Genomic DNA, 27,552 nt, shown 5'->3' on the forward strand with positions numbered 1-27,552 from the left:
ATATCCTATAAAGCTCATCCCTGCCCACAAGAAGTTTGTAATCAATTTGGGGGGGGGGGGGGGCTACATATTTACAGATAGAAAATAAATATATACAAAATAAATTATAAAAGGTAAATACAAAGGCGATTTAAGAGGAGGGAGGTACTAGAAGCCAGGGGTGATGGCTGGTAGCTAGAAGACTGCCCAAGTTTTCTGAGAGTCACAGCTGGTTTCTCTATGATATGAGGAGATTCTAAAGGAAAGTTGTTTGCATAAACCACAAAATGTTTTGCTTTGGGGGTTTTTTTGGCGTTATTTTTCCCATTCAGTGGCACATTTTTGCCCTTTAAAGAAGTCTTGAAGAGCTCTGATTTCCTTCTATTCTATTGTGTCTTTCTGAATGCCTTTGTAATTGAGGAGTACGCTGAAAGCAATGGGAACCTTGTCCACAGAGTTCACTCAAAGTGAAGTGTGTGGCTCTGGTTGCCTGACTGGCTTATTCAGTTAAAACTTGGGCTTTATGAGGGCAAAGTCAAGGGTTCAACTCCTGAATAACCCAGCTATCCTAAATCTCTTGTACAGCAAGAGACTATACCCCTGAGGCAGCCTAGCCTTCAGGCAAATGAAGACCCCACCCCCATCCCTACCCCCTGCCTTCCCCCAATATGGAGAAAGAACAAGAAAGATCAAAAACAGAAAACTGCAGGTTCTGAAGGGGAGACATCTGCAATCTTTTTATGGCAGACCACAGTAGACCGGTTATATCCAAATAACTATCTAACAGCTCCTCCTTAGGCACAACTCTTCTGGGTGTTTTTAGAAGAATTATTCATCATCATAGCAAAGGGAGAGGTTTATGGGCTTTGGAATCAGAGGAACTAGGTTCAAATTCCACTTCTCATGCTTTTAACCTGTGTGACCTTGGGCAAGTCACTTAACTTCCTCAGACCTCAGTTTCCTTATCTGTAAAAATAAGAAGGGGTTAGACTAGATAGTCTCTGAGGAGTGTCTCAGCAATAGAACTATGATCATCATCTTTTCTAACACTGATGAGAATTCTCTTTTGTAAGTCACAGTTAAGGCAGCATTGGGCTGGAGAAAGGGCATAGGATTTGGAGCCCAAGGAGCTGTGCTCAGATCCTGGTTTGGCTTTGTTAATACCTGTATAACCTTAGATAAGTCACTTAATCTCTCTGGGCATCAGTTTCCCCATTTGCAAATTCAGGGGTTTGGTCTCCATATTTTATGGTCCTTTCAGTCAATTTATTAAGTGCTTACTAAATGTCAATGGAGAAGGAAATGACAAAGCACTCCAGTATCATTGCCAAGAAATTCCGAATGGGGTCACTAAGAGTCAGAAATGACTGGACAACAAAAAATATGCCAAGGATTGTGTCAAGCCACAGGAATTCGGACACAAGCACAAAGACAGACTTACAAGGAGTTTACATGCTAATGAGGAACAGAGCAGACAAAAGAAAGCTGAAAAGGGGAAAGGGAACGGTGATTAAGGTATCCAGCCCTGCAGGAGAGGGGAGAAAGTATGGAGAGCAAAAGAAAGAAGACAAAGTTGTCCTGGGAACCCTCTCTTAATGCAAGTTCTGGCACCACCATCCAATCAAAAAGGGGACGATAAATACAGGCAGGTTTCCTGGCAAAATATTAGAAGATGCTATTAAAAAGAATTAGATTAGCCATCCACACTGCAAAACAAAATCAATGAAAAATGAATATTGCCCAGCCCACCAAGTAACTCTATCAGTACATATATCTTGGATAGCCACTGTAGATGGTCACTGAACAGGGTCCAGAACTAAACAAGAGAAGTAAGAGTCACCTGAATATCATTTGGAGAATTGGACCAAACTCTTGACATTACTGTTGCTTTTGAGGCTAATATCTTTCCATTGGGCTAGATGGCTGTGAATCACCGAAGTCCATGAGTTCTGAAAAATCAAAATTAGAGGTGGACCGAAAAACAATGACAAGACGCAGCCCACAGGTTATAAGAAAGCTGCCTCGTATTACCAACAAGAGTTTACATCAAAGATGTGAAATTTTAAAAAGACCTCAATGATATGTATGACTAGAAAAAAATGAGGACTAACTCCATATCAAGAATGAAGCACAGCAGACAGACGACCATGAGACAACAGAAATACCAGGGAAAGGCTTCTTGTACACTGGAAGATTGATGGAAAGGCCTGGACAAAAATCACATGGGATGAGAAGGTGCAGATGCATTGTGATGTGTACAGTGGGAAAAGCATTCACAACTATGAGAGTGGATCAAAGTGCATCAAAGCACTGCTCACAGGAGAGTTTGCAAACATTGAGAAAAGGGAAGAAATTCAAGATTCATCAAGAAGTCATGCCAAACTAACAGTATTTCCTTTTCCCGACATTTCCAGATTGCCATATCAGAGCAATGCCACAGACCCAATAACTGGATTTTAGCAAAGCATTTGACATTCTCTCATATCCTTTCTAGGTAAGGGAGATAAGGACTGTATAGTTAGGTGGAATCAAAAGTGGTTAAATGACTGGATTCAAAGACCATATTTATAGCACAATGCCCCAAAATTCTGTTCTTTGGTCTACTTTGTTAATGATTTTTTTTAACAACTTACATGAAGGTATATAACAAACCTGCAGGGGACAAATTTGGGATAGACAACTACTAAAATACTTGAAAATCTAAAAAGATCTTGACAGATTTAATGGTGGACAGAGGCTAACTACATTAAATTGAATCATGATAAATTATAAAGTCCTGAGCTTGAACTCCAAAAGCACAAGCGTAGGACAGCAGAAGCAAAGCTAGTTAACAATTTCTGTGAAAAGTAATCTGGGGGTTTGAGTGAACTGCAAACCCTCTATGAGTCAACAGTATGACCTGTCAGATAAAAAAAGGCTGATGCCACATTAGGGTGACAGAAGTCTGGCATTCATGACAGGCATAATGACAATCCTGCCGTTTGCTGCCTTTCTAGGACCACATTTGTATTACCACGTTCAGTCTTGGGTACACTTCTGAAAGGCTTTGACAAGAAGCAGCATGATTTCATGGAAAGGACAGTAGTAGCTTAGGGACTCAGAGGGCCTAGGTCCAAATATCAGTTCTGCTATTTACAACCTTGTGTGATCCTGGTTCTCAGACTCAGTTTCTTAATCTGTGAAATGAATGGGTTTGATGAGGGGATATCTAAGGTCTTTTAAAGCTCTAAACCCTATACATTCAGGAGGATGATTAGCCTGGCAAGGGGACTGATAATCAAGTCATAAGAAGATCAGTTAAGGACAGCAGGGATATTTAGGCTAGAAAAGCCAACACTAAATGGTGTCATGATAGCTTTCTTTAAGTAGTTGAAGGACTGACATGTGGGAGAGGGATTATATTTGTTGTGCTTTACTACTGACAGCAAAACTAGGTAGAACAAATGGAAGTTACAGAAAGACAGATTTCAGTTAGGTGGGGTGGCACATGACTATAATCTCTGCTGCCAGGGAGGCTGAAGCTGATGGTTCACTGAGACTTGGAAGTTCTGAGTGGTAGTGTGTGCTAAGCTGACAGGGCATCCAAACTAAGTCTACCATTAGTAGGGTGAGTCACTGAGAACAAGAGCTGGCCACCAGCCTACCTAACAAGGAGCAAAGTGATGGACCATGTTGGAAAAGGAACAGCTCAAAGCTTCCGTGCTAATCATCTGTAAAATGGGAATAATAATAATAGCACCTGCCCCATAGGGTTGTGGTGAAGAACAAATGAGGTAATGTATGTAACCTACTTTGCAACCTGGGAGCATTACATGTTAATTCTTCTTGTTGCTTTAAGTGTCTAATAGGGGTGATCAAGAGAGCAAATGCCTTACTAATCATGTCCCAAAATTAAATTAGGAAAACTCCTAAGGCACTTTCATTCCCTAGGATCAGACAACAATCAGCAAAGTTTATCAACAAAAGAAGGGATCTAAATTAGGATTTCTTTTTAACTTTAGCAATCCTTAAGAGTAAATTAAGCTTCTGGAAACACTTTGGAAAAACTTTCATTTTTAAAACCAACTAGTGAAAAGACTAGGAGATTTTCATCTGGTATTCCAGGACTTTTCCTCAGCAGTGGCATGTTTAGTAGCATGCTACTAAAGTAGCATTGCTATGGTGCAAAAGAGGGAGTAGAAGTCAAGATGCTCGGGTAAAACCGACCTTTTCTGAGTTTAGACAGATGAACATAACAGCATCATTAAAGGGAAATACAAAAGGCCTGACCTAACAGATACAGCAATAATTTGCTTCTAAAAAATTATTTAAGAATCAGAATATTTGGAGCTGACGGGAGATGTGAAGGTTATTAAGTTAAAAAAAACCTTTAGAAGTTAATGGTATAGCAGGGAAAGCACCAGATATGGAATTTAGAAACCTGGGTTCATGTTCCATCTCTTCTTGTTGGTCAAGCTATATGATCCTGGTCATATACAATCTCTCTGGGCCTCAGTTTCCTTACTTATAAAATGAAGAACTTCAACTAGAACTTCAACTGTCCCTTAAGGACAGTTCTGCTCCTCACCTCCTCCACATCCCAGCAAGAGCAAGGTGGTATAAAAACTAAAAGGACGTTATGTTGTCTCTGAGTGAATAAACACAAAGGGGATATCACACAAAGTCTAAATAAGGGAGTCTAAGTTACCAAGATGAACCAGCAGTGCCAACCTCAGACACTAAATGTTGGTACCTGAGTACTACTAAGTCTCGTTTTAAAGGCAAAAATGGGGGATAGTAACTTTGGAATCTCCAAAACACGGCACAAAATCTGTGAATTCACAAAAAAGGAGAACTGGGCTGAAATTAATGAAGGGGAGACTGGATGATAGGTGTGCAGTGACAATTTTATACAAAGTTTTCTTGGAAATTATCTTTAACTACTCCAAGTTCTCAAACAGGTCCTTCATATTCCTTACCAGATTAGGTATACCTTTTAAGACTACTGAAGTATTGACTGTTGCCAAACTATATACTGTTTAGCTCTAGACTTTTAAAAGTATTTACAAAGGGTCTAAGGGTTTTGAAAGCTGTAAAAAGTAGTGCTAATCATTATGAAAGAATAGCACCCAAGAGGATTTAACTGACTATATCATAAATACTTTCAAAATTTAACTTTCTGGCAGCTTGAGGCAAAAAAATTGTGGGGCCTAAAGATATGTAAAATAAAGGTTGAAAAATAGCTGCTTCAAGAGTTTTATGAGCATAGGGCTATGATAATACAGAGCATTTTAAGATTTGCAAAGTGCTTTTACATATATTATCTCTCTGATCATCCATAATTTCCTGACTCCAAATCCAACATTTTATCCACTATGACACAACCTTTCACAGTAGCTCTGGTTCTGATAAAATCTAAAACATGTAGCAAATCCAAGTTAAGACTCTATCTCTTACCTGCTTTTTAAAGTCTAAAAGCAATTTATTCTTTCCCTTAGCTTTGAATTGTCGTTCCATTGAATGACATAGCTTTTTTCCCAAGGGGAAAAATTTATTTAAAAAAAAGCATGGCAAAATGGAAAGAACACTGGTTATGAGATCAGAGGATCTCAGTTTGAATCTCTGCTCTGTGCTGGAAAAAAATCACTGCTTCTGTGGGCCTCAGTTTCCTCATATGTAAAATGAAGAGGTTGACTATAGATGTTATCAAAGGTCCTAATATCATTCCTATCATTATGAAGGAAAGTAGAGGTGAAGTACCCTGTCAATGATCACACAGAATTTGATTACAATCCTGGGCTGCACCAGAGACAGGGCCATATCACTTTTCAGCCAGAGGTTACTCTTTTTTGTGGGAGAACAGATCTGATCCAAATTTGAAGAGGATGATTTTGTGGACCTGTGTTTCTGGAACGTTTTTTTAGGAGGTGCTAGATGATGGTCTTAGTTCACTGGTGAATTTCAACTACAAATCTGCTATTTCTTTTTATCTGCAATGCATTCCAAATGTGTTGCCAGCCTCTGAGCCCCAGCAAGTGACTGTAGAAAAGATTCCCCCACATATGAAAAATGTGCATGATATGGTACCATAATATCTCCAGTCCTAAGAGACCACTACTTACCACAGCTGCAAGAATTCTGCTGAAGATTAAAGAACAGAGAAATCCAATCTTTTTTTAGTAGCAATCTCCTTCTTGCCATGTGGCAAATATGCCTTCTTGACCCCTTTTTCCAATATTCTTTTTATTTTACTTTAAAGTATTCTTATAGTCTTCATTGAAAGATTAGGTAAAGCGATAACCACATAAAGGTGTTCAGGGGTGTTGTCCCGTTTTTATGAAGTAAGGCAGGACCTACCACAGCTGGAAATCACCCATCTCAGTGACACTGTTTATGTCAAACAATCACAGGATATCAAAGTTTGAAGGGACCTCAGATGTTTTCTAGTCCAACCCAATATTTCACATATGGTCTAACCACAAGTACAATAGGTATCATTTATTTGATCTATAAATGACTATTTTGGGGAGTGCCACCAATAAAAAAAACTAGGGGAAGAGAGCTCTGGATTTGGAGTCAGGAAGACCTGAGTTCAGATCCTGCTTCAGAAACTTATTAGCCATGTGACTCTGGCCTAGTCTCTTAGCCTCAGCTTCTGCATCCATAAAATGGGGATGATAATATTCTCTACCATCCCAGGGTTGTTGGGAAGATGAAATAATGTAAGTTAAGTGTGCTGCAAACTTTAAAGTGCTATATGAATGTTAGATATTATTATCACAGGCATATTGTCATATCTATTATTACAGGAAGTTATGCCTACTTTCTTCCCCTAAAGATTCTCTATTAACTGCTATTAAGAATCAACTTCATCCCCATAAGAAAGCCCCACCCCCCTTTTCTTTGGTATGGCTGTAAGGGCAATTTCCTATAGATGAACAGAAAGATGCTTATCAAGGGGAGGAAACAGGCATGGTTCAATGGCTGATGAAATAGGCATTTAATTGATTCTAGTTGATTAAAAGGAGAGATTAGTATACATTATGACAGAAAACAATAAAAGAGTGAAGGACCACGTTACTAAATCCAGAATAAATCTGGGTAACAGTCACAGGAAAGATATAGTACCATATCTTACAACATCAGTCACTTCAACATTAGTAGAACTCCTAGGTCCCAGTGGCTTTGAGACAGCTCAAGAGTAGAACTAGGAGTATACTTTTTAAGACCAAGTAAATTGGAGTGAGTTGAGTATGATGCAAACTTTCCCAACTGGGGCTCTACTGGCAAAGAGATACCTGAAATGGGGAAGGGGACTATTTGCTGTGACCAAATCTTGTAAGATGAGATCAGAAGTTCAAATTTGACCTGAAAAGATTTGCCCTATGGTACTATACACAGAATGAATAGCCAATTGCCATTGTGGTTACTTTCTCCTTTACTGAGAACAAGAACATAATTCACATCCATATAAATGCTCTAAAATTTACAAGGTGCTTTCCTCACTGTCTCTCATCAGATCCCTCTCCCCCAATATCCTACTCTTGCCAGGTCCTTTCCATTCTATCTTCTTAGCATGTCTCAAACTCCTCCCTTCTCCCCTCTGATCCTGCCACCACCTGGTGCACCCTCATCACCATGTGCTTGGACCATTACAGTAGCCTGTTGGCGGGTCTCCCTGCCTCAGTCTCTCCCCACTGCAGTCCATCTTCCCCTTGGCTGTCAAACTGATCTTCTAAAATTACAGGTATGACCTTGTCACCCTCCCCAGTCACTTAAATAAAACTTGATTGTTCCCATTATTTCCAGTATCAAATATAAAATCTTCCTTTTGGCTTTCAAAACTCTTCCTAACTTGGTCCCTTCCTACCTTTCCAGTTTCCTTACACCTTACTCTCCCAACCATGTACTATTTGATCCAGTGATACTGACCTCCCATCTCTGTGCATTTTTACTGAGTGTTCACTATGTCTGGAATTTTCTCCCTCCCCACCTCCTAGGTTCCTTCAGGTCCCAGCTAAAATCCCACTTTCTGCTAGAATCCTTTCCTGTCCCCTCCCTATCGCCACTTTGAATACTAGTGCCCAGGATGCTCTCCAATTTACCCTATCTGTATCTTGTTTATAAGCCATTGTTTGCAAGTTGTCTTCCTCATTAGCCTGTGAGATCTTTCAGAGCAGGGACATTTTTGGTGGTCATGGGGGAATGTCTTTGTGTCTCCAGGATCAGTACAACACCAAGACACATAGTAGCTAAAAAATGTTTACTGACTTGATCTGATAACCACCTTGTCAGGTAGGAAATACAACTATTATCAAGTCTGCTTTAAAGATGAGGCAACTGAGAATCTGCGAAATTATTAGCTTAAGGTCACAGATTCATTTTCATTTTTATAAGAGTACCTGGTATATCTTAGATGATTAATAAATACTTGCTCATAACCCATCCTGCAAGATTTCATTAGCCCCCATACTCAAAGGCTCCTCAATCGATTCTTACTCTCCCCTCCTTGAATAGAGAGTGAAAAACCTCCCAAATTCTTCTTTTAAGGAGGGCACCCAGGATCCCAAGCTGGTACTTTCACCAGGTTTCCCTCCCCTCCTTTCCAGTGTCCTTCTGTGTGTTGTCTTACTTCGTGAGATTATAAAGGGACTTTTTTTATTTGTACTTGTATCCCTAGCCTAGCACTTAGCAGTGCCTGGTAAGAGTCATGGTTCATACCCAGATTTTTTTACTCTAAGGATTTTACCAAGGATTTTCATACTAGACTACATACCTATAAAGGGCTAGGACCCAGCTAGGAGACCCTTGTATTTTCTGAAGCTGTTGTAATGCTAATGAAACATTAATAATGTCTTCCATACAAAGAGCTATCTATCAAAATTTTAAAAAAGTGGTGCAAGATTAAAGGACCTTGGAAACACATTTTACACTGAACCACCCCCGAAAGGAGGAATTTAATTACGTCACTCACTGAAGTTCCTATCACCCTGAGATTGCAGAATGTCTCATTTCTGAAGAGCTTACTTCTTTCTTCAATACAAGTTTAAGCTGGTTTGCTGTTAAAACAATATTACCAGGAAAATGTGGAGGAGGGAAAACTTATCCTAAGCCATATTCCTTAAAACAAAATTCCTGTACAAGAAGAATTAGATTAGCCTTTAGCTTTCTTAACCTAGGTTCCATGAATATATTTAATTTTTTTACAACTATTTCAATGTTTCTTTTGTAACCCTCTATATTTTATGCTTTTAAAAATATTCTGAAAAGGGAGCCATAGATTTCACCAGACTGTCCAAGGGGTCCATGACATAAAAGAGGTTTAGAATGCCTCTGCTTTAGAGGTTTTGTTGGAGGATCTGAACGGCACATCATCTCATTTGCAATGTTCTCACTACATTCCTTTGAGGTAGTATGGAGACAAGTATGCATTATCCTTACCATGGAGATGGAGAGGCAAGAAAGTGACTTGCTCTGGGTTACATACTCAGTAGAGGGACTGGTTGTCAAAACAAATCTATAAAATCTTTAAAAAAAAAAAAGCTGGTGGGCTTGAAAGAATTTTGGTCTGTTATTCTTCTGCTCTAAATGACTTTAGTCTGGCTTTCTGGAGATGGAGTGTGAGTGTGTTTGTGTGTATTAAGGGGTGGGGTCAAACAGACGTGTCAGTTTCAGACAGATGTCTGTAGTTTCTGAATGAAGATGGAGACTGCAGAAAGAGAGAGGCAGGAAGTGAAGGGGGATATGAGATTTAACAGAGATACTGAATATTGATGGGATCAACGTAACCTTGGTCAGGACTGGTAGAATTGACCTAATTGATGTCTAAGGACATCTGTATTGAAACCATACTGAATCAATGGGTTTCTGTTGTTGTTGTACAGTCCTTTCTAATGTGCCAGATTCTCTGTGACCCCATTTGGGATTTTCTTGGCCAAGATGCTGCATGGTCTGTCATTTCCTTCTCCAGCTTATTTAACAGATGAGGAAACTGAGGCAAAGAGGGTTAAGTGACTTGCCCAGGTCACACAGCTAGTAAGTACCTGAGGCCGGATTTGAATTCAGAAAGGTGAGTAATCATTCATGTAAGAAATATTTTGTCAGATACCTACTTCTAGCAGAGTTTCTATTCTCTGGACAGAAAAATTAAGTCACAGAACACCAGAGAGTTGGGTTCTAGTTCTGACTCCACAACTTATTAGCAAAATTAGTTTCTACTTCTCCAGCTACCAAATTAGATATCCCCAGGTGCCCCAGCCAGGCACAGAACTTTTGGGGAATGAAATCATTAAATGAGAAAGTGCTGGCATGTTGTTGTTTACAAGGTGCCACACAAACTAGTATGTTCTTAAACAAGAGATGCAATTTCATGACTCTAGGAAGGCTTTCTCTACAGCTCGGCAATATTTATAGTCATACTTTGATAATAATCCGGGGTAGAAAAAGTGAGTTTGCCCAGATCATGTGTCAGTCATGGCTTGAATTCAAGCCTTCCTGACCTAAGGGCCGCCTCCATCCACTCACCCACACGGCCTCTGTTTGGGGTCGCCTCGTCCAAAGCCTCACCCGCACTCACAGTACTAGAGAAGTGGGCCAGGGAGGGTACCAGATGAAAAGGCCTTGGACCTCCCCAATTTAAAGCGTATCAAAGCGTTCCCTGGGGTTTACACACTGAAAAGGAAAAGTTCAGTTTTGGGTAAATACGTGGAGAAATGCGCAGCAAGGGCCCGGCTCCCGGGGACATGACGGGTGGACCGCTCGCGGCTTCCCCAACTTGGGCCGCCGGTTCCGAACTGACCCAGATGCAGCGCCTGCCTCCCCACAGTCTGGGGGCCGCAGTGCCCAAGGCTAAGCTCTAGGGTCCCATCTGCCCAAGGAGCTCCAGGTGCCCGAGCGGGGTCCGAATACGTCAGGGTGACAGACTGAACGTGCGAAGGGGAGGGGCTGGGAAACGCTCGGGAGCCCTGGGGAGCCCCCGGGACCCCGGCCCCGACCCTTCCCCGACAGCCCCTCCCCCGCGGCCCCGGCGGGCTCTAGGACCACGCGGACCCGCGGGCTCCGTCCGCTCACTTCCTCCCTTCCAGCAGCCTGCTGCTGCTGCAGCCGCCACGGGGGTGAAAGGGGAAGGGGCGCCGGGGTGGGGGCGCCTCCCTACCTGGCGAAGCAGTACTCGCAGTGGTTGCCCCGCTCGTTGACCGTGAGCACGTAGGTGTAGGCCGGGCAGGAGAAGAGCAGGTCCCCGACGCCGTAGCGCCGGCGGGCCCGCAGCCCCCGGCCTTTGCCCGGGCTGAAGAACCTCTCGATGCCCGCGTCCTCCCCGTCGCCGGGCGCGCCCTCGGCTCTCATGCTGGGAGCGTGCCCTCGCCGCCCCGCTGGCCCGGCTCGGCAGCTGCCCCCGCCGCTGCTCCTCGCGGCACCCCGAGGCCGGAGGGCGATGCCAACCGGGGCGGGGGGTGCGGCCCGCGGTGCGCTCCCGGCTCGCCCTGGCAGGAGAAGCCTCCCTCCGAGCCGAGCCGAGCCGAGGCGAGGCGGCGGGGGGCGGGGGCTCCCAGCCGCGTGCGGAGCTGGAAGATCAATCGGGCGAGGCGCGCTGGAAGGGCCCACGAGCTCCCCGGGAAAGGCCTGCCAGCCTCCCGCCCGGTCCTAAAGCCCACCTGCCGAGGCGCGGCCGAGGAAGCCGCCCCGGCCCCCCGCGCCCCCGGGCCTCTGGTTCAGGCCCCTTCCCCCACCCCACGCCCTCTTAGCGGGGAGGGGGGACACCCTACGCTCACCTGAGAAGTGGGTGTGGCTAGCGGGAGAGGGGATCCCGGCCGGTGAGTCTGCCCCTAGCCTGACGTGGAGGTGGGGCGGCGGTGGTGGTCTGGGGTCGTCCCCCGTGAGGGCTAAACATCACGAGGCTGAGAGATGCAGAGATCTAGGGCGACCCTCTCAGTAAGTCCACAAGCACTTATTAAGCGCGTACTGTATATGTGTTAGGCGCTAAGGGATATCATACAAAAAAAGGTCAATCACTCCCCCCCCCCCCCCCCCCAGTGCCTGCCCTCAAGGAGCTCACAATTTAATGGGGGCGGGGCGGGGGCAGAAAACCCACCCACCCCGTGGACCAACGGGACGTATACGAGATGCATTGGAGGTCATCTTAGAGAGGAAACGGATATCGTGGGAGACTGGACTGCCCACATTCCCATAGGTAAGGGCAGAACTGGGGTCTGAAGCCAGCTCCGGGCCCCTTGGACCCGGGACTGGAAGTCCCCCTGGCCTATTTTCCGAAGTAGTAAAACCAGGCGTGACTTCCTGTCTATGGTTAGGGTTTCATGTAAACCAACACAAACAATTAAGTTCCCTTTACAAACTTCCAAGAAAGGTAAATTATCCGTGCCTGAAGACAACCTAAACCCTCTCCTTGTCAGTAGGGGTGGAGGAAGGGAATGGCACTCAGGGAAGACATTATAAGGAAGACCTTTGAAAAAGTTGCAAAGCAATGAGAGGGATAGGAGGCAAAGGCTGCAGTAAGCACTAGTCCTGAGGCTAGAGGCTTTTCAAATTGTGCAGTATTCTCCTGAGTTTCCAGTTTACATTAGTTTAAACTGCCTTCTGGCTCCAGTGTGCTAGCTAAATACTAAATCAAAGAGAGTAGTCTGGACCAGGGGTGGGAAACCCTCAAGACCAAGTGTGGCCCTCTGACTGAATCTAAATGTCACAGAACAAATCCCCCTAATAAAAGGATTTGTTCTGTAAAGCTTGGACTCAGTCAAAAGGCCGCACTCAAGGACCTAGAGGGTCACATGTGGCCTCAAGGCTGCAGATTCCCCTCTCCTGGCTCTGCACTAGCAGTAAAATCAATCTAGTTAGCTACTTCTCTGTCTAGTGGGTGGGTCACTGTGAGGAGAGATTCAAAAATCTCCCTTCAGGTTACTAGTTGGGAGACTGTATGAAGTAGCTGATAAATCGTGACCTAGGAATCCCAGGACCCAGCTAGTTTATCCTTTGCAGCTGTGTGAGGTCAGGTGACTTGAGGTTTATCAAACTGTAAAATAGGGACAGTAGTAATTGCTGCCATGCTTTCTTTCCTCAAGGGATTGCCATGAAGATTGAAAAATAATTTTCAGTGTAAAATACAAAAATGCACTGACCGTATTGGACCATATAACTGTAGAGTGTCTTGTTGGAATTCAAAGATGGGAATGATTCATGTGAGTTGATATAGTCAGATACATCTTCATAGGCTTAGGAATCATAGATAGAAGCAAGAAGAGGATCAAGACAAGAGATAACTTGTGTGATGGTAATTGACATTCAGCACATTTGAAAATCACAGGTCTAGTTTTAAAATATATGTAGTACTTTGAAGATTGCATAGCGTCTCATGTTCATTCTTTTATTTGATCTTCAGAATAGTCTTGTGAGGTCGATAGTATTAGCCCCATTTTACAGGTGAGGAAACATTTTACAGGAGAGATTAAATGACCTGCCCATAGGCACACAGCTAGTAAGCCTCAGAGGCAAGAGTGTATGTAATTCAGGTTTTTCTTACTCTTAACTGAGCATGCTTTCACACAGTATTATATAAATTTCTGCAATTTATGTATGGTGAGGCCAGTAGTATAACTGGAATTTTAATTCTCTAGGCAAAAAAATTACCTTTTAGTGATTGCAAAGAGAAGCAGCCTGTCTTAGTGGATACAGACTTGACCTTGGAGTCATTAAGACCTGGATCTAAGTCCCACCCTTGACATGTACTGATCACAGACTGGAAAGTCTCCAAACCTCTCCACCTCTAAGGCAGTACTACATGAGTTGCAAAATAGCATTGGTAGAGGTAACTTCCTTATCCAGACCAGAAGTTAAAATTGCAGAATAGACATGCCCAGCCTCCATTTTGTTGTTCAGTTGTGTCCAACTCTTTGTGACTTCATTTGGGATTTTCTTGGCAAACATGTAATTTTGCCACTTCCTTCTGCAGCTCATTTTGCAGATGAGGCAAACAGTTATGTGACTTGCCCAGGGTCACACAGTTAGTAAGGTTCTGAGACCAGATTTGAACTCAGAAGAATGAGCCCCTCTTTTTCACTATGCTGCCTAGTTGCCTGGCTTCACACCTAGCCTCCAAGGCACAAGCTATTTGGATGGTATTCCAGTTAATGGAGAAAGAAAGGGAAGGCAGTTCGAAGGTGCTGTCTTAATGTATTGTGATCTCCATTGCTATTTCTACTTCTCAGTGGTGCACTGGTTCAGATCAGAAGAGTTGTCACCTTTTAGAAGTGTAAATGACCTCATTTTTTTATGGATGAACAAACTAATTGTGTTCATCTTTTCCTGCCTAAGAAGACCATGCCGCCGTCAGAGAAATGATGACATGACTTGCACTTTGTTTTGAGTGAGGGAGGGCTGTGCAGGTTACCAGCCTCACTTCTCCTCCAGAGCTATCTGAATCCAGTGACCAGATATTCATCAGGGTGACCCAATGCATTGGGAGACCTTGGGCCCTTTAGGTCAAGGTCTTTGCATGTACTCACTTAGGGTGACTCAGTGCCCGTTCATTGAATAGGCCTGTTTAAGAAGTAGCCAGGGAACGGTCCCTTTAATGAGGCCAAGAAAAGGAAAGACATCAGACTGGGAGGGAAATAGCAACAGTTACTACTGAATAGTAACTAGATGAACAAACTAATATGACTTAACCAAAGTCATGTTATCTGTCTAGTCAATGACATAGCCTGATTAGAACTTATCCTACAATTTAGCTAGTTAGCCCGAATAACTGATGTTATGCAAGTAGGTACCTCCTGTATTCATAGTGAAGAGAGTGCTTGCCCCAAACACAGGAGGACCAGATTTTTGCCTGTGGCACATACTGGCTCTATATAGTTAAGTAATTCCTTCCTTCCCTCCTTCCTTCTTTCCTTTCTTTTTTTCTTTCTTTCTGCAGTTGGGATTAAGTGACTTGCCCAGGGTCACACAAGTAGTTAGAGGCAGGATTTGAACTTAGGTTCTATTGATTCCAGGGCCAATGCTCTGCTGCTCCTGTGGATAACCTATCTAGGTAACTGTCTGAGACAATAAGTTGCAGAGAAGGTACCAACCTGCATGAGTAGGAGGAGTTTCCTCATCTGGACATTCCCTATACCAATGAAATCACAAGTCTAGTTCCTATCCCCATCCCTATTCTGTTCTTGATGAAGGAGGTATTAGATATAAATACAACTTTGTAAATCTTTAGACAATTCTTGTAACATCTCGTAAGCAGGTGTCTTAGTCTGGAGGCCTCTGTTTGCCTCTTGTCCATCATTTCACTGTCCTCTACAACCACGCCAGAAATTCTATGACTGCTATCATGTTATTGCTACAAGAAATGAAGGGGAGGGGAAAGAGAGAGGTTGTTAGTCTTCTCAGGAAAGTAGGGGGTCAGCTTGGGTTGTAGGGACTTGAACAAAGAAAAAGTTTAGATTAAGCACCATGGGAAATGGAATCCACCCTTTACTTCTAAGGGAGACTGGTCAACGGGAGACTGGGCCTTAGTTCATGCTTTGCCAGCTTCCAGGTATGCACCATGGGGGTCCCCATTTTCCTCTTATGACCAATGGAGAAACTTTTTTTCTTCTGGATGTGCTCATTCTATAAGGACTCTGAGGGCCAATGTGGGGATGGGGTAGGGGAGTATGCTTTCCTTCACTGAGCCAGCTTATGAGCCCATCCATGGCCTCATAAACAGTCTTGTGTCAGGGAAAGGGCCGCCTCCAATGTGTGCCTTCTTTAACTTGGCACATAGCCTTATGAGATTTTGCAGTGTTCAGTAACTGAAGTCCATACAAAGTTTGTCAGTATTGGAACCCAGTGAGAAGTGAGCTATGGAATTCAGGCTAGTATAGGTTAACGCTAGCCATGTTCTGCAAGCAAGGGAGCAATTCTATCCATTGGCCATACCATATTTGGAAGTGAACTTGAAGCAAATGCTTTGTTAGCAACCATTTTTAATTTGGAAGGATGTGCTTATACTTCTTTTTTTGTTGCATCTTCTCAGTAAATATCCTTTTGTGAAAGCCAATTGATGTTAACTGGTTAAATTGGTGGAGGATTCAGTTGATATTGGGGGGACAAGGAGATCATGGTGATGATATTGGGAGAAACACACTGGAATAAGGGCTTAAGCCAATATTATTAGAGTTACCATTCGATGGATACGTTATTATTAAATGGCCCCTTTTGACACTCCATGACATTCTGAAAGTGAAATAGTAGGTTGCTTTAGCTCCTGCCCTGCCAGTGGAGTTATGATTGGGATAAAAATTCTCTGGTGTCAACATGGATTATTTGTAAAATGAAGAAGTTGAAGTAGTCTTCCTATGTCCCTATGATCCATTAGGGTTCCATCCACCTTCCACTCTTGAGGCAGATTGATTGAAGGATAGCAATGAAGCTATGGCAAATGTGGACTTTTTGCCTTATGGTATAATTATACTGATGACACCTGGGAGTTGGCCAAAATGGGGCTGTGGCTGAAAGCTATCCACTTAACAATCACTCCAGATGGCTGAGCCTCTACAACTCTTTCTTCAGAGACTTGGGGCAGGACACTTAAGCAGATCTGTGCTTTATTTTGTTCACTGGCTCTTAGGGATGCTAATTAAGGGGATAAGATGGCAGAGTATAATTAATGCTGGACACCTGTTTATTTTTTTTTAACTATTTTAATTTTGTTACAAGGGAAAGATCAAGTGGGTAGTGTTAGAGCATGGGTGGGAGGTCTATATCTGGAAATGACTGTGATGTAAAAACAAAAGATATTGATAAAGTATAAAGAAAATTTTAAGATATTAAAATTCATTAGCAGTATATTTAGTAACAGGTTATGAAGAAAACTATGTTATAAAACAACCACCAAGGAATGGCAACACACCAATCCAAAGAACACTGATGACAGCACACTCTTAAAAGAGCTCATACTTGTCAGTCTATCACTTCACATTCTCACAGACTACAAAAATAGCCTTCCTCCAGCCTGCCAAGCCATACCCTCTCTTTGAGAATCTTGTAATACGTGCCATGGAGGAAAAGGACCCGGTAATATTTTATTAAGCTACCCTGAAATTCCCAAAACAGGAATGAAAAGAGGACAGGTTCTTCTGCTTGATGTCTTCCCCCAAAACAGATGTCAGAGAAATACAATGCCTTTCTGGCAAATTGTCCATGGAGAAAATAGACCTTACCTTAAGGACATAATGCTTCAGAAAGGTGTGTTTTTATTTTAAAAAAAAATAAAAATAAGACATCTCTCTAGTATTCTGATATTGGTTATTTTTAGATTCCTTCAGTGCTACCATAAGTTTATCTTGGGAGGGGGGACCTTTTATTTATATTGTCTCCTCCATTAGAATGTGAACTGCTGGGGTAAGGAGGGACTAGGGGCTAGAGGAGAGAGATGGCTTATTTTTCTCTTTGTATCTCCAGTGGATAACATAGCAAGCAGTGAATAAATCATTCATTCATTTCATTTATTCATTCCTAAGTTCTTCAGTTTGAGGTTTGCCTTGATTTTTCCTTCATTTCTTTTATCCAGAAAATTACCAATTCCTTCACTATACCTCTTCTAGTTGTTCCTTCCTTTCTATTCCCACTCCCACGAGGCCCTAACCATCTTATCACTTTATTACCACAATAGCAACTGGTCTTTCTCATTTTTGCATTCTTCTATCTGTTTTAGAGAGGCAGTTAGTTGGTGCAGAGAATAGGCCACTAGACTTAGAGTCAGGAAGACCTGAGTTCACATGTGCCCTCAGATACTTACTAGTTGTGTGACTTTGGGAAGTCATTTAACCTTCACTTACCTCAGTTTCCTCCTCTGTAAAATAGAGATAATAACGGTACCCACCTCTGGGGGTTGTTGGGATGATCAAATGAGATAATATTTGTTAAGTGCTTTGCAAACTTTAAAACACTGTATAAACAGTAGCAATTCATATTTTCATTCTACATTGATATTTACATTCTACATTCTTGTCAAAACAATCTTCTTAAGGAAGATGGAAAGAATTATGTCCTCTGATACAGAGTGAATTAAGCAAAATCAAGAAAATAAAACAATATATACACTGTAAAGGGAAAGCACCACAAAACAGCCCAAAGTGAATTTTGCATAATTACAAAACATAAACATGGCCCCAAAGAAGATAAATAGGAAGATACCCTGCCACTCCACTTTAATGTGAAGCCTATTATTAGACTTGTTCAGTGTGTTGATGAATTTTGTTGCCCTTTTCCCCCTTTTCTTCCATTTTTTATTTTCTTTAAAAATATTATTTGTGGAAAATTGAAAGTTGATTTAAATTCTATTTTGCTAAAACTTAAGCTAGACTTAATATTCCTTCCCCTTGTAATCTTCATCCACCACCTAAATTCCAAAGAAGCTTTCCTAAAGGTCAAGATTTTGTATGACAGTTACCTACACCTCCACTTTTGTAATCCTATCCATCACCCACTTTCTAGAGAAACTAGATTAATCTAAAGGTCAAATTTCATCAATTTAAACTATTGTAGCAGCTCTCCCTTGTCTGAAGACTAATCCCTTTGCCTGGGACTCTGTTCTGTGGCTCCATTCACATGTCTTGGCTATGATAAAGGAGGTTTCAGAAGGGGAAACCCAAATGATATAATCTCAATTCTTACTATGTCATTGATAACCACTCATAAGAAAAAACACCTAGGTTGCTTGAGATTTTGCTCTGTTATCTTGCTAATTGTTATAAAAGACCCTGTTAGACCCGACTTGAGGTCTTTGGTCATTGAGAGAGGCCATTGACCCGATTTATTGGTTACTACTTTCTTGTTATTCAGTCATATCCAATTCTTGGTGACCCCATGGACCATAGCATGCTAATGTTGTTCATTTGGGTTTTCTTGGCAAAGATACTGGAGGGGTTTGCCATTTCCTTCTCCAGTTGATTAAGGCAAACAGTGATTAAGTGGCTTGCCCAGGGTCACACAGCTAGTAAGTGTCTGAGGCTGGATTTGAACATAGGTTTTCCCGACACCAGTGCTGTATCCACTGAGTCACCTGTCTAGTTACTGTTAACCTAACTAATAAATTGATAATACTTGGGCTATTGTCTTTGATACGTTTCTACTTCCTTAGTTAGCAAATCAGAGACTGAGATAACAGAATTCTAATATGATACATCCACTGACATTGATAAAGAAAATTAGATTGTTATTAAAATGTTGACAGATCTTTGCCGTTTTTTTTGGTCAGTTGTCCTCCTAGTTTCACCTGTAAGTCCTCCTGCAATGATTTGGCTTACTTATTTTCAAATCAAGTTTTCTGCAATTTTCTTCACCAGTTCTTGTTATTTTAGGTGCTGATTATGTTTACAACTTTCTATAAGGGTTTTGTACATTTTGTAATTCATCTTTATAAGGTCTGTATATAAGCTTATGTTTTAAAATAGCATTTATGTTTTTAAAATAGTGTTGCCCTTGGCTGCACTTAATAAGTGTTTGCTGTCTACAATTGTTTCTAGGCTCTTTCGGCTTCTTTGGGGCAGTTGCTTTACACTAGTCAAACTTCTATAGGAAATAGTTACGTTAATGACTGTTCTTTTAGCAAATGCCCATTTTTAAACTAAAAACTTGTTTGAATAGTTTCTGTTGAAACTGTAGTAATTTCATACAAAATCATTCTATCTTTTTTAATTTTGATACTGATTTTGTCTTTATGATAACAAGTCAATAACACACTTGCTATCAAAGTGATTCCCATATTGCTAACCAATTGTTTCCTGACTGCTAAGATATAATCAGTCTCATTTTTTGTGTGATGGATGCTTGCCAGGTCAAATTGCTGAAAGACAGTGTGTTATCGAGCTAAGAATGGACTGTGAGTTAAGAAAAATGTGGGTTCATGACCCTCATATGACTAACTATTTATGTTGACCATTGGCAAATAACTGAACCTCTCCCATTTGTAAAATGGAGATATTACTTGTAGTACATATTATTGAGCTCAAATGAGATAATGTACATAAAATACTTTGTAAACCCTAAAACTCTATTTTATTTTTATGTTTGACTCCCTTAAAATATTCACGTCATATTCTAGGCATATGGCTTCTGTTGTATTTTTCCTAAATTTCCCCTCTACTCATCTTTGTATTGGAGTCACTTACTATTGAAGTGTATGTTGATTTAATTCTTTTGTGTGTTTCACCAGCTTGCTTTTGTTTCTTTGATTACATTTTATTTTTTAAAACATCGGAAAAAATCTACCTTTTCTCTTTTTTATCTTCCCATTCACTCTACAGAGAAAGAAAAACAAAACCCCCAATAGAAACATGTATAGTCAGGTAAAACTAGTTCTTGAATTGGCTATGGTTTTTTTTTTAAGTCTCATTCTGTACTTTAAGTCCATCACCTCTTATCAAGAGTTGCTGGCATGTTTCATCCTTTGAAATTGTAGTCATTATGTTACTCAGAGTTCCTCAGTGTTTCAGAGTTGTTTACCTTTACAGTATGGTTGTCATGGTATAAATTGTTACTTCTCTCTGCATCAGTCCATACAAGTCTTCCCAGTTTTCTTGAAATCATCCCCTTCATCATATCTTACAGCACAATGGTATTATATCACATTTCTATATCACAACTTGTTCAGACATTTCCCCACTTCAATTTTCAATTCTTTGCCATCTCACAAAGAGTTGTAAATATTTTTGTACATCTTTAGAGTTTGTTTGCTTAGGATGTATCCCTCCTTAAATCTATCCTTCCTCTTATTTTTCCCTCTCCCATCTTCCCTTTCTCTCCTGTTCCCCTGTATAATTAAATGTATTTCTGTACCATATTTCCTATTCTTTCCTCCTTTTTCTGGTTCAAATAAAAATGAGGTTCAAGTGTCACCTATATTCCTACCTTTTCCTCCTTGTTTTTATAGACTTCTACCTGTAAACCTTGATTATGTGAGATTATTTTCCCCATCCTTCTCCCTGGCCCCTTTGGTATATTCCTCTTTCCTTCTTTCTATGTTCTTCTTTTAAGAGCATCAGAACATTGCTGGGTTTCTATCTAGACTCCCTCTATATCGCTGGACAATGATATGGCTATGAGGGGATACATGTACCATCTCTCCATATTAGAATGTTTAGTCTCTCATAATTGTTTTCTGGTGTTTACCTTTTTACTCTTGATTCCTGTGTTTGCAATTCTAAGTTTTTATGCAGTTCTGATCTTTTCAACAGGAATGCTTGGAAGTTCTTTATTTCATTAGAGGTCAATAGTTTTCCCCCTGTAGGATTGTGCAGCTTTGCTGAAAAGTCCTTTTTGGCTGTATGCCTATATCTCTTGCCTTCTGGAATTTTCTCCTACAAACTCTTTGATCCTTTCTAGTTGTGAATGCTAACTCATGTTTGATCCTGACTGCAAATCCTTGGTACTTGAATTCTATCTTTCTCACTGATTGTAGTATTTTTTCTTTGACCTGAAAACTGTATTTTGAATACAGTGTTTCTGGGAGTTTTTGTTTTGAAGTTGCTTTCAGGGGGTTACCAGTGGATTCTTTCTATTCTACTTTCCTTCTCATTCTAAGGGATTAGAACATTTTTCTTTTATGACCACTTTTAAAAAATATATATTTATTTATTTTTAACACCCTTTAAAAATTTTGAACTCAAAATTCTCTTTTTCCCTCCAGCTCCTCCTCTACCTGAGAGGGCAAGCAATATGATATCATGTGAAATCATGTAAAACATATTTCCTCATTAGCCAGGTGGCCAAAAAAAAAAACCAAGAAAAATTAAATGAAGAAATTATACTTCAATTTGAATTCAGAATTCATCAGTTCTCTAGAGGTGAAGAGCATATTTCCTTATGAGTCCTTCTGAATTGTCTTGGATCATGGTACTGATCAGAGTAGCTGTTTCACAGTTGTTCATCATTATAATATTATTGTTATTATGTACAATATTCTCCTGGCTGTACTTGTTTTCCTTTGTATCAATTCATATTGGTCTTTCCAAATTTTTCTGAGACCATCCTGCTTGTCATTTCTTGTAATACAGTAGTATTTCATCACAATCGTATACCACATATTGGTTGAGCTATTCCCCAGCTGAAGAGCATCCCCTTAATTTCCAATTCTTTGCCACCACAAAAAGAACTTCTATAAATATTTTTGCACATAGAGGTCCTTTTCCTTTGATCTCTTTGGAATACAGATTTAGTAATGCTGTTGATGGGTCAAAGAGTATACACAGTTTTATGACCCTTTGGACATAGTTCCAAATTGTTTTCCAGAATAGTTGGATCAGTTCAGAACTCTACCAACACCATTAGTGTTCCAATTTTTCCACATCCACTCCAGCATTTGTCATTTTCCTTTTCTGTCTTGTTAACTAATCTCATAGGTATAATACCGCAGAGTTGTTTTAATTTGCATTTCTCTAATCAATTTTTATATGACTATAAATAGCTTTGATTTCTTCTTCTGAAAACTGCTTGTTCATATATATCCTTTGACCATTTATCAATTGGGAAATGGCCCTTATTTTTATAAATTTGATTCAGTGCCTTATATATTTGAGAAATGAGGCCTTTATCAGAAAACCTTGATGTAAAAAAATTTTAATATTGTATTGTACTTTGATATTGTATGGTCTACTGTACCTTTTAGCAAGATGTAATTTCTCTGATTCTCTCTTTAAATTAGGTCCAGTTTTTCTTTTGCTTTGTCTGAGATTATGATTGCTACCCCTTCCCATGGCCTTTTTTTTAGCCTCAGTTGAAGCATAATAGATTCTGTTCCCGCTTCTTATTTTAACTTTGTATAGGCCTTTCTTTTTCAAGTGTGTTTCTTACAAACATCATATTGTTGGATTTTGATTTCTAATCCAGTCTGCTATCCACTTCTATTTTATGAAGTTCGTCTCATTCACATTCACAGTTATAATTACTGTGTATTTTCCTCCATCTTACATTTTTCTATTTATCCTTCTCCTCCCACTCTCCCCCATCCTTCCTCAAAAGTCTATTTTGCTTCTGACCACTGCCTTCCTTAATATGCTTTCTTTTTTATCACCACTCCCCCTTTCTCTGCTTCCCTCTTTCCCACTTCCGTGTTAGATAAGACAGATTTCTATATCCAGTTGTGTATGTGTATGTGTGTGTGTGTATTCATTCCCTCTTTGAACCAATTCAGATGACAATGTGGTTCAAGTGTTGCCTGCCACTCTCTCATTTTATCCTCCACTGTAAAAGCTCTTCTTTCCTTGCTTCTTTTATGTGAGATAATTTCCTCCATTCTTCCTCTGTCTTCTCCCAATGAATCCTTCTTTCTTACCCTTTCATTTTTTTGAGATTATCCCAACAAAGTTGACTCATACCCTTGCCTTCTGTTTACGTAGATTTCTTCTAACTGCCTTAATAATGAAAATGTTCTTATAAGTTACATATATCAGCTTCCCATACAGAAATGGAAATAGCTAAACCTTATTAAGTCCCTTATGATTTCTCTTTCACATTTACCTTTTTATGCTTCTCTTGGGTCTTGTGTTTGAGTGTCAAATTTTCTATTCAACTCTTGTCTTTTCATTAGAAATGTTTGAAAGTCCTCTATTTTATTAAATATACTTATATTTCCCTGAAGGATTATACTCAGTTTTTCTGGGTAGGTTATCTTTGGTTGTAATCTTAGCTCCTATGCATTCTGGAATATCATATTCCAAGCTCTGTGCTTCTTTAAAGTGGATGCTGCTAAACCTTGTGTGATCCTAACTATGTCTCCATGATATTTGAATAGCTGCTTTCTGTTCATGGTATTCTCTCCTTGACCTGGGAGTTCTGGAATTTGACTGTGATATTCCTGGGAGTTTTCATTTTGGGATCTCTTTTCAGGAGATTATCAATGGATTCTTTCAATTTCTGTTTTACCCTCTGGATCTAATATATTGGGGATATTTTCACTTATAATTTCTGAAATATGATCTCTAGGTTCCTTTTTTGATCATGGCTTTCAAGTACTTCAACAATTCTTAAATTATCTCTCCTTGATCTATTATTTTCTAGGTCAGTTGTTTTTCCTATGAGATATTTCACATTTTCTTTTCTTTCTTTATACTTTGTTTTATTATTTCTTGATGTCTCATAGATTTATTAGCCTCTACTTTCAGAATTTTAATTTTTAAGGAATTATTTTCTTCGGTAAGCTTTTGTAACGCATTTTCCATTTGTTTAATTCCACTTTTTAAGGAGTTCTTTTCTTCAGTGATTTTTTTGTGCTTCTTTTACTATTTGGCCAATTCTGTTTTTAAGGTGGTGTTTTCTTAAATATTTGTGTGTGTGAGTGTGTGTGTGTGTGTGTGTGTGTGTGTGTGCATTCTTCTTTTACCAAGCTGTTAGTTTTCTTTTCATAAATTTTCTTGCATCATTCTCTTCTCCTCACCCCCTCCCCATTTTTCTTTTTCCACTTTTATCTTGTTAAGGATGCGTCCAATTTGCATTTTTTTCTTTGAGGCTTTGCTTATAGCTGTTTTCACATTGTTGTTTTCTTTTAATTTTGTGTCTTGAGCTTCCCTTCTACCATAGTAGCTTTGTATGGTTAGGTTCTTTTTTTGCTGTTTACTTGGTTTTTTAGCCTATTTCTTGACTTTGAACTTTATGTAAAAGTTGGACTCTGCTCACCTTAGGGTGGTGGATTCACCATCCCAAGCTTTTTCATGTTAACTGTTTTCAAACTAGTTCTGGGAGTCTATAAGTTTTAGGTGCTTCCAAGGTGGTGTAATCAAGGGAAAGGTATGATCACTGTTCTCCTGATTTGTTCCCTGATCTTTATCCAAGAAGGGCCCCTGTTACCATGGAACTGCAGGTACTAGTGCTCCTTTTGGCCCTTGAGCTATGACCAGGGTTCCTGTTCTCAGGCAGTCACAAATTTTAGTGCTTCTCTCTGCCATGGAACTGTGGCCAGGGCCCCTGTTCCTTTGTGATTGACCACAAGTGCTCCTTTCTGCTCTAGAACTGTAACTCAAAACTACATGTGGACAGTGGAATTTCCAAACAGTGCTCCATCCTTTGCTCAGTGTCAATTCAAGGTCCCCTGACTTTTGGACCAGTTGTTTAATCCCTCTACTATCTCTGGGCTAAGAGCTCCCAGAACTGCTGCTATGCTGTTGCAGCCTCCTCCAAGGCCTGCCACTGGGTGTGCTCTAGGTTGTTCTCTACCCCAGTGTCATAGACCTCTCCTTCTTCCCCCTTAAATTGGACTGGGTTAGAAACTGCCTTACCTCAACCTTTTATTGTCTATGCTGCTTCAAAATTCGATTTGACATGTTATTTAGAAAAACAGATTTGTGAGACAATGTTGGGAGAGTTTGACTAGGTTGCTGCCTGTGCTGTCTTGACTCTGCCCTATCTCTTTTATGATTTCTTGAAATATAATGTTAGGTTCTTTTTGCTGGGGTAGTGGGGGTGGCTTTCAAGTGGTTAAATGATTCTTAAATTATTTTTCCAGGCTGGTTTTTTTAATTAGTTGTTTTTGTTATGAGGTACCTTACGCTTCTGTTTTTTCAGTATTTTTATTTTGTTTTAATATTTTCTGTGGTCTCACTGAGTCAATAAATTCCATTCAGTTTACTCTAATTTTTAGCAATTCTGTTGCTTGGTTAAGATTTCATACTTCTTATGTCAAGTTGTGAATTCTCTATGCAATTCTTCCCTAACGCATATCTTTTTCATTATTTTCCCTTAGTGTGATCATTTCAGATATATATATATATGTGTATATATGTATATACATATATACACACATATATATACATACATACACATACACACCACATTTTAAACTTTAAAAAAAAACCCTGTTGTTTCATCGTTTTCAGGCATTCTCATTGAATTTGTGCCCAAGTTTTGTTTGTTTGTTTGTTTTTTTAAACCCTGTTATTTCATCTTTTTCAGGAATTCTAATTGAATTTGTGCTCAAGTTGTGCTTTTCTTTGAGGCTTTTCATGTAGATGTTTTAGAGCCCTTCTCCTCTGGATTTGTAGCTTTGGTGTCATAGTTATCTAAATAGATTTTCATGTTGGGATTATTTTTTTGCTTGTTTCTTCTTCTAGCCTACTTCCTGAATTCAGATGTTCTGTTAGAGCGAGGTCACTGTGCCCTTCTGGAGGGTTTAACAGAGCTAATCCCGTTTCTCCTTTCTTAAGATATTTAGTATTGTTTTATTCCAGAATATGGATAGCACAGGCTGGTGACATACAAGCTTTCAGTGTTTCCAGAGTGGTCTGATCCGCAGTAAAATCTGATCACTGCCTGCCCTGGTCTGAGCTATAATAGTTTCTGACCTGGATTTGGATCTGAGCAACATACCACAAGCCTGTGTTGCTTGGAGTTCCAGTATACTGCTGCTGGACTCAGCCAACTAGAAAGTTCTTCTGGTCCAGATTGAGAGAACTATAGATGCCTACCTTGGTCTGTGTTTTCTGCCCTGGTTATTCATCTGGAGGCCTTAAGATAAACTCAAGATGTCACTCTATTCCTGGAACTTGATCCACACAACTACTGCTTATTTATGAACTTGCCCTTTGCTCAGTATCTAGCCTAGGACCTATAAGCTGGGTTGTCACGTTAGCTGCAGGCCTTTTCCTCACTGAGCCCTGCATCTGTGAAATTGGGCACCAAGCAGAGCTGCCAATTTGCACCTTAACTTGCGCAAGTTTAGGCTGCTGTGTGCCAGACCTGGGACCTTTTCATACTCTGGAACATGGACTCTCCTTGGGATGGAGTGCTCTGTACTTTCTGTTCCTTCCTGTCCTTAGTGTCTAGAAACCTCTGTATTCTAGCTCACTATACTTCCTTCCACTCCATCATCTTGACCCTGTTTCTCTATTGATTTCATTCTTAAAATCATAATATCATTTTTTTATTTTTTCAATTCTAATAAGATGAAATTTACTATTGTTTGGATTTAACTTCTAGTTTTGTCATTTATTTTTTAGAGTTGGAAGTGCTATTTTTTAAAAAAAATATTCTTTTAAATGTTGAGTTCTAAATTCTTTCCCTCTCCTCAGTTCCTCCCCTTTCCACTAAAAAGGTCAGAACATGATACTCATTACACATGTGAAATATATTTCCATATCAGCCATGATATAAAAAAAAATAGGGGAAGGGAAAATAGAGAAAATGGAAAAAATATGCTTCCGTCTGTCCTCAGAGTTCATCCCTTTTTTCTTGGTAGGTAGATAGCATTTTTCAGCATGAATCCTTTGGAACTGTCATGAACATTGTATTGAAGATCATAATATCATTTCTCTATGTCTTCATCCTCTGTAATAGATGTTGGCGCATAAATTGTAGTTATCCCATCAGTGGGCTTCATGCTTTTCCTTTGTCATGTACGTTACAAGGTGAAATGACCAAATATCCTATGAAATGACATTTTTTGTGGCCTTGGGAAATGAAACAAACTCCAGTGTCTCCTTTATATTTTCAGTTATAATGAGAAGATATACTTACACTATGTTTCCTTCTCTTCAACTAAGTAGTCATTGGACAAAGATTTCGTACTTAGAATACCAGTAGTTAAATTAGTGACATATTTAAACTTATTTATAGGTGGTA

At 40.2% G+C, this 27,552-nt stretch overlaps 1 protein-coding gene across 1 annotated transcript in view; it reads right to left on the reverse strand.

Annotated features, from left to right (window-relative positions):
• SMYD2 (SET and MYND domain containing 2) overlaps positions 1-11,603 on the reverse strand; it is an 86,341-nt gene extending 74,738 nt beyond the window's left edge. The window contains exon 1 of the mRNA XM_072647854.1: positions 11,114-11,603. Coding sequence (XP_072503955.1) covers positions 11,114-11,304 — 191 coding nt within the window. The 5' untranslated portion in view covers positions 11,305-11,603. The remainder of the gene's footprint in view (positions 1-11,113) is intronic.
• Positions 11,604-27,552: the final 15,949 nt, after the last annotated feature.

The sequence above is a fragment of the Notamacropus eugenii genome, chromosome 2 (assembly GCF_028372415.1).
Source record: "Notamacropus eugenii isolate mMacEug1 chromosome 2, mMacEug1.pri_v2, whole genome shotgun sequence".
NCBI classification, from domain to species: Eukaryota; Metazoa; Chordata; class Mammalia; order Diprotodontia; family Macropodidae; genus Notamacropus; species Notamacropus eugenii.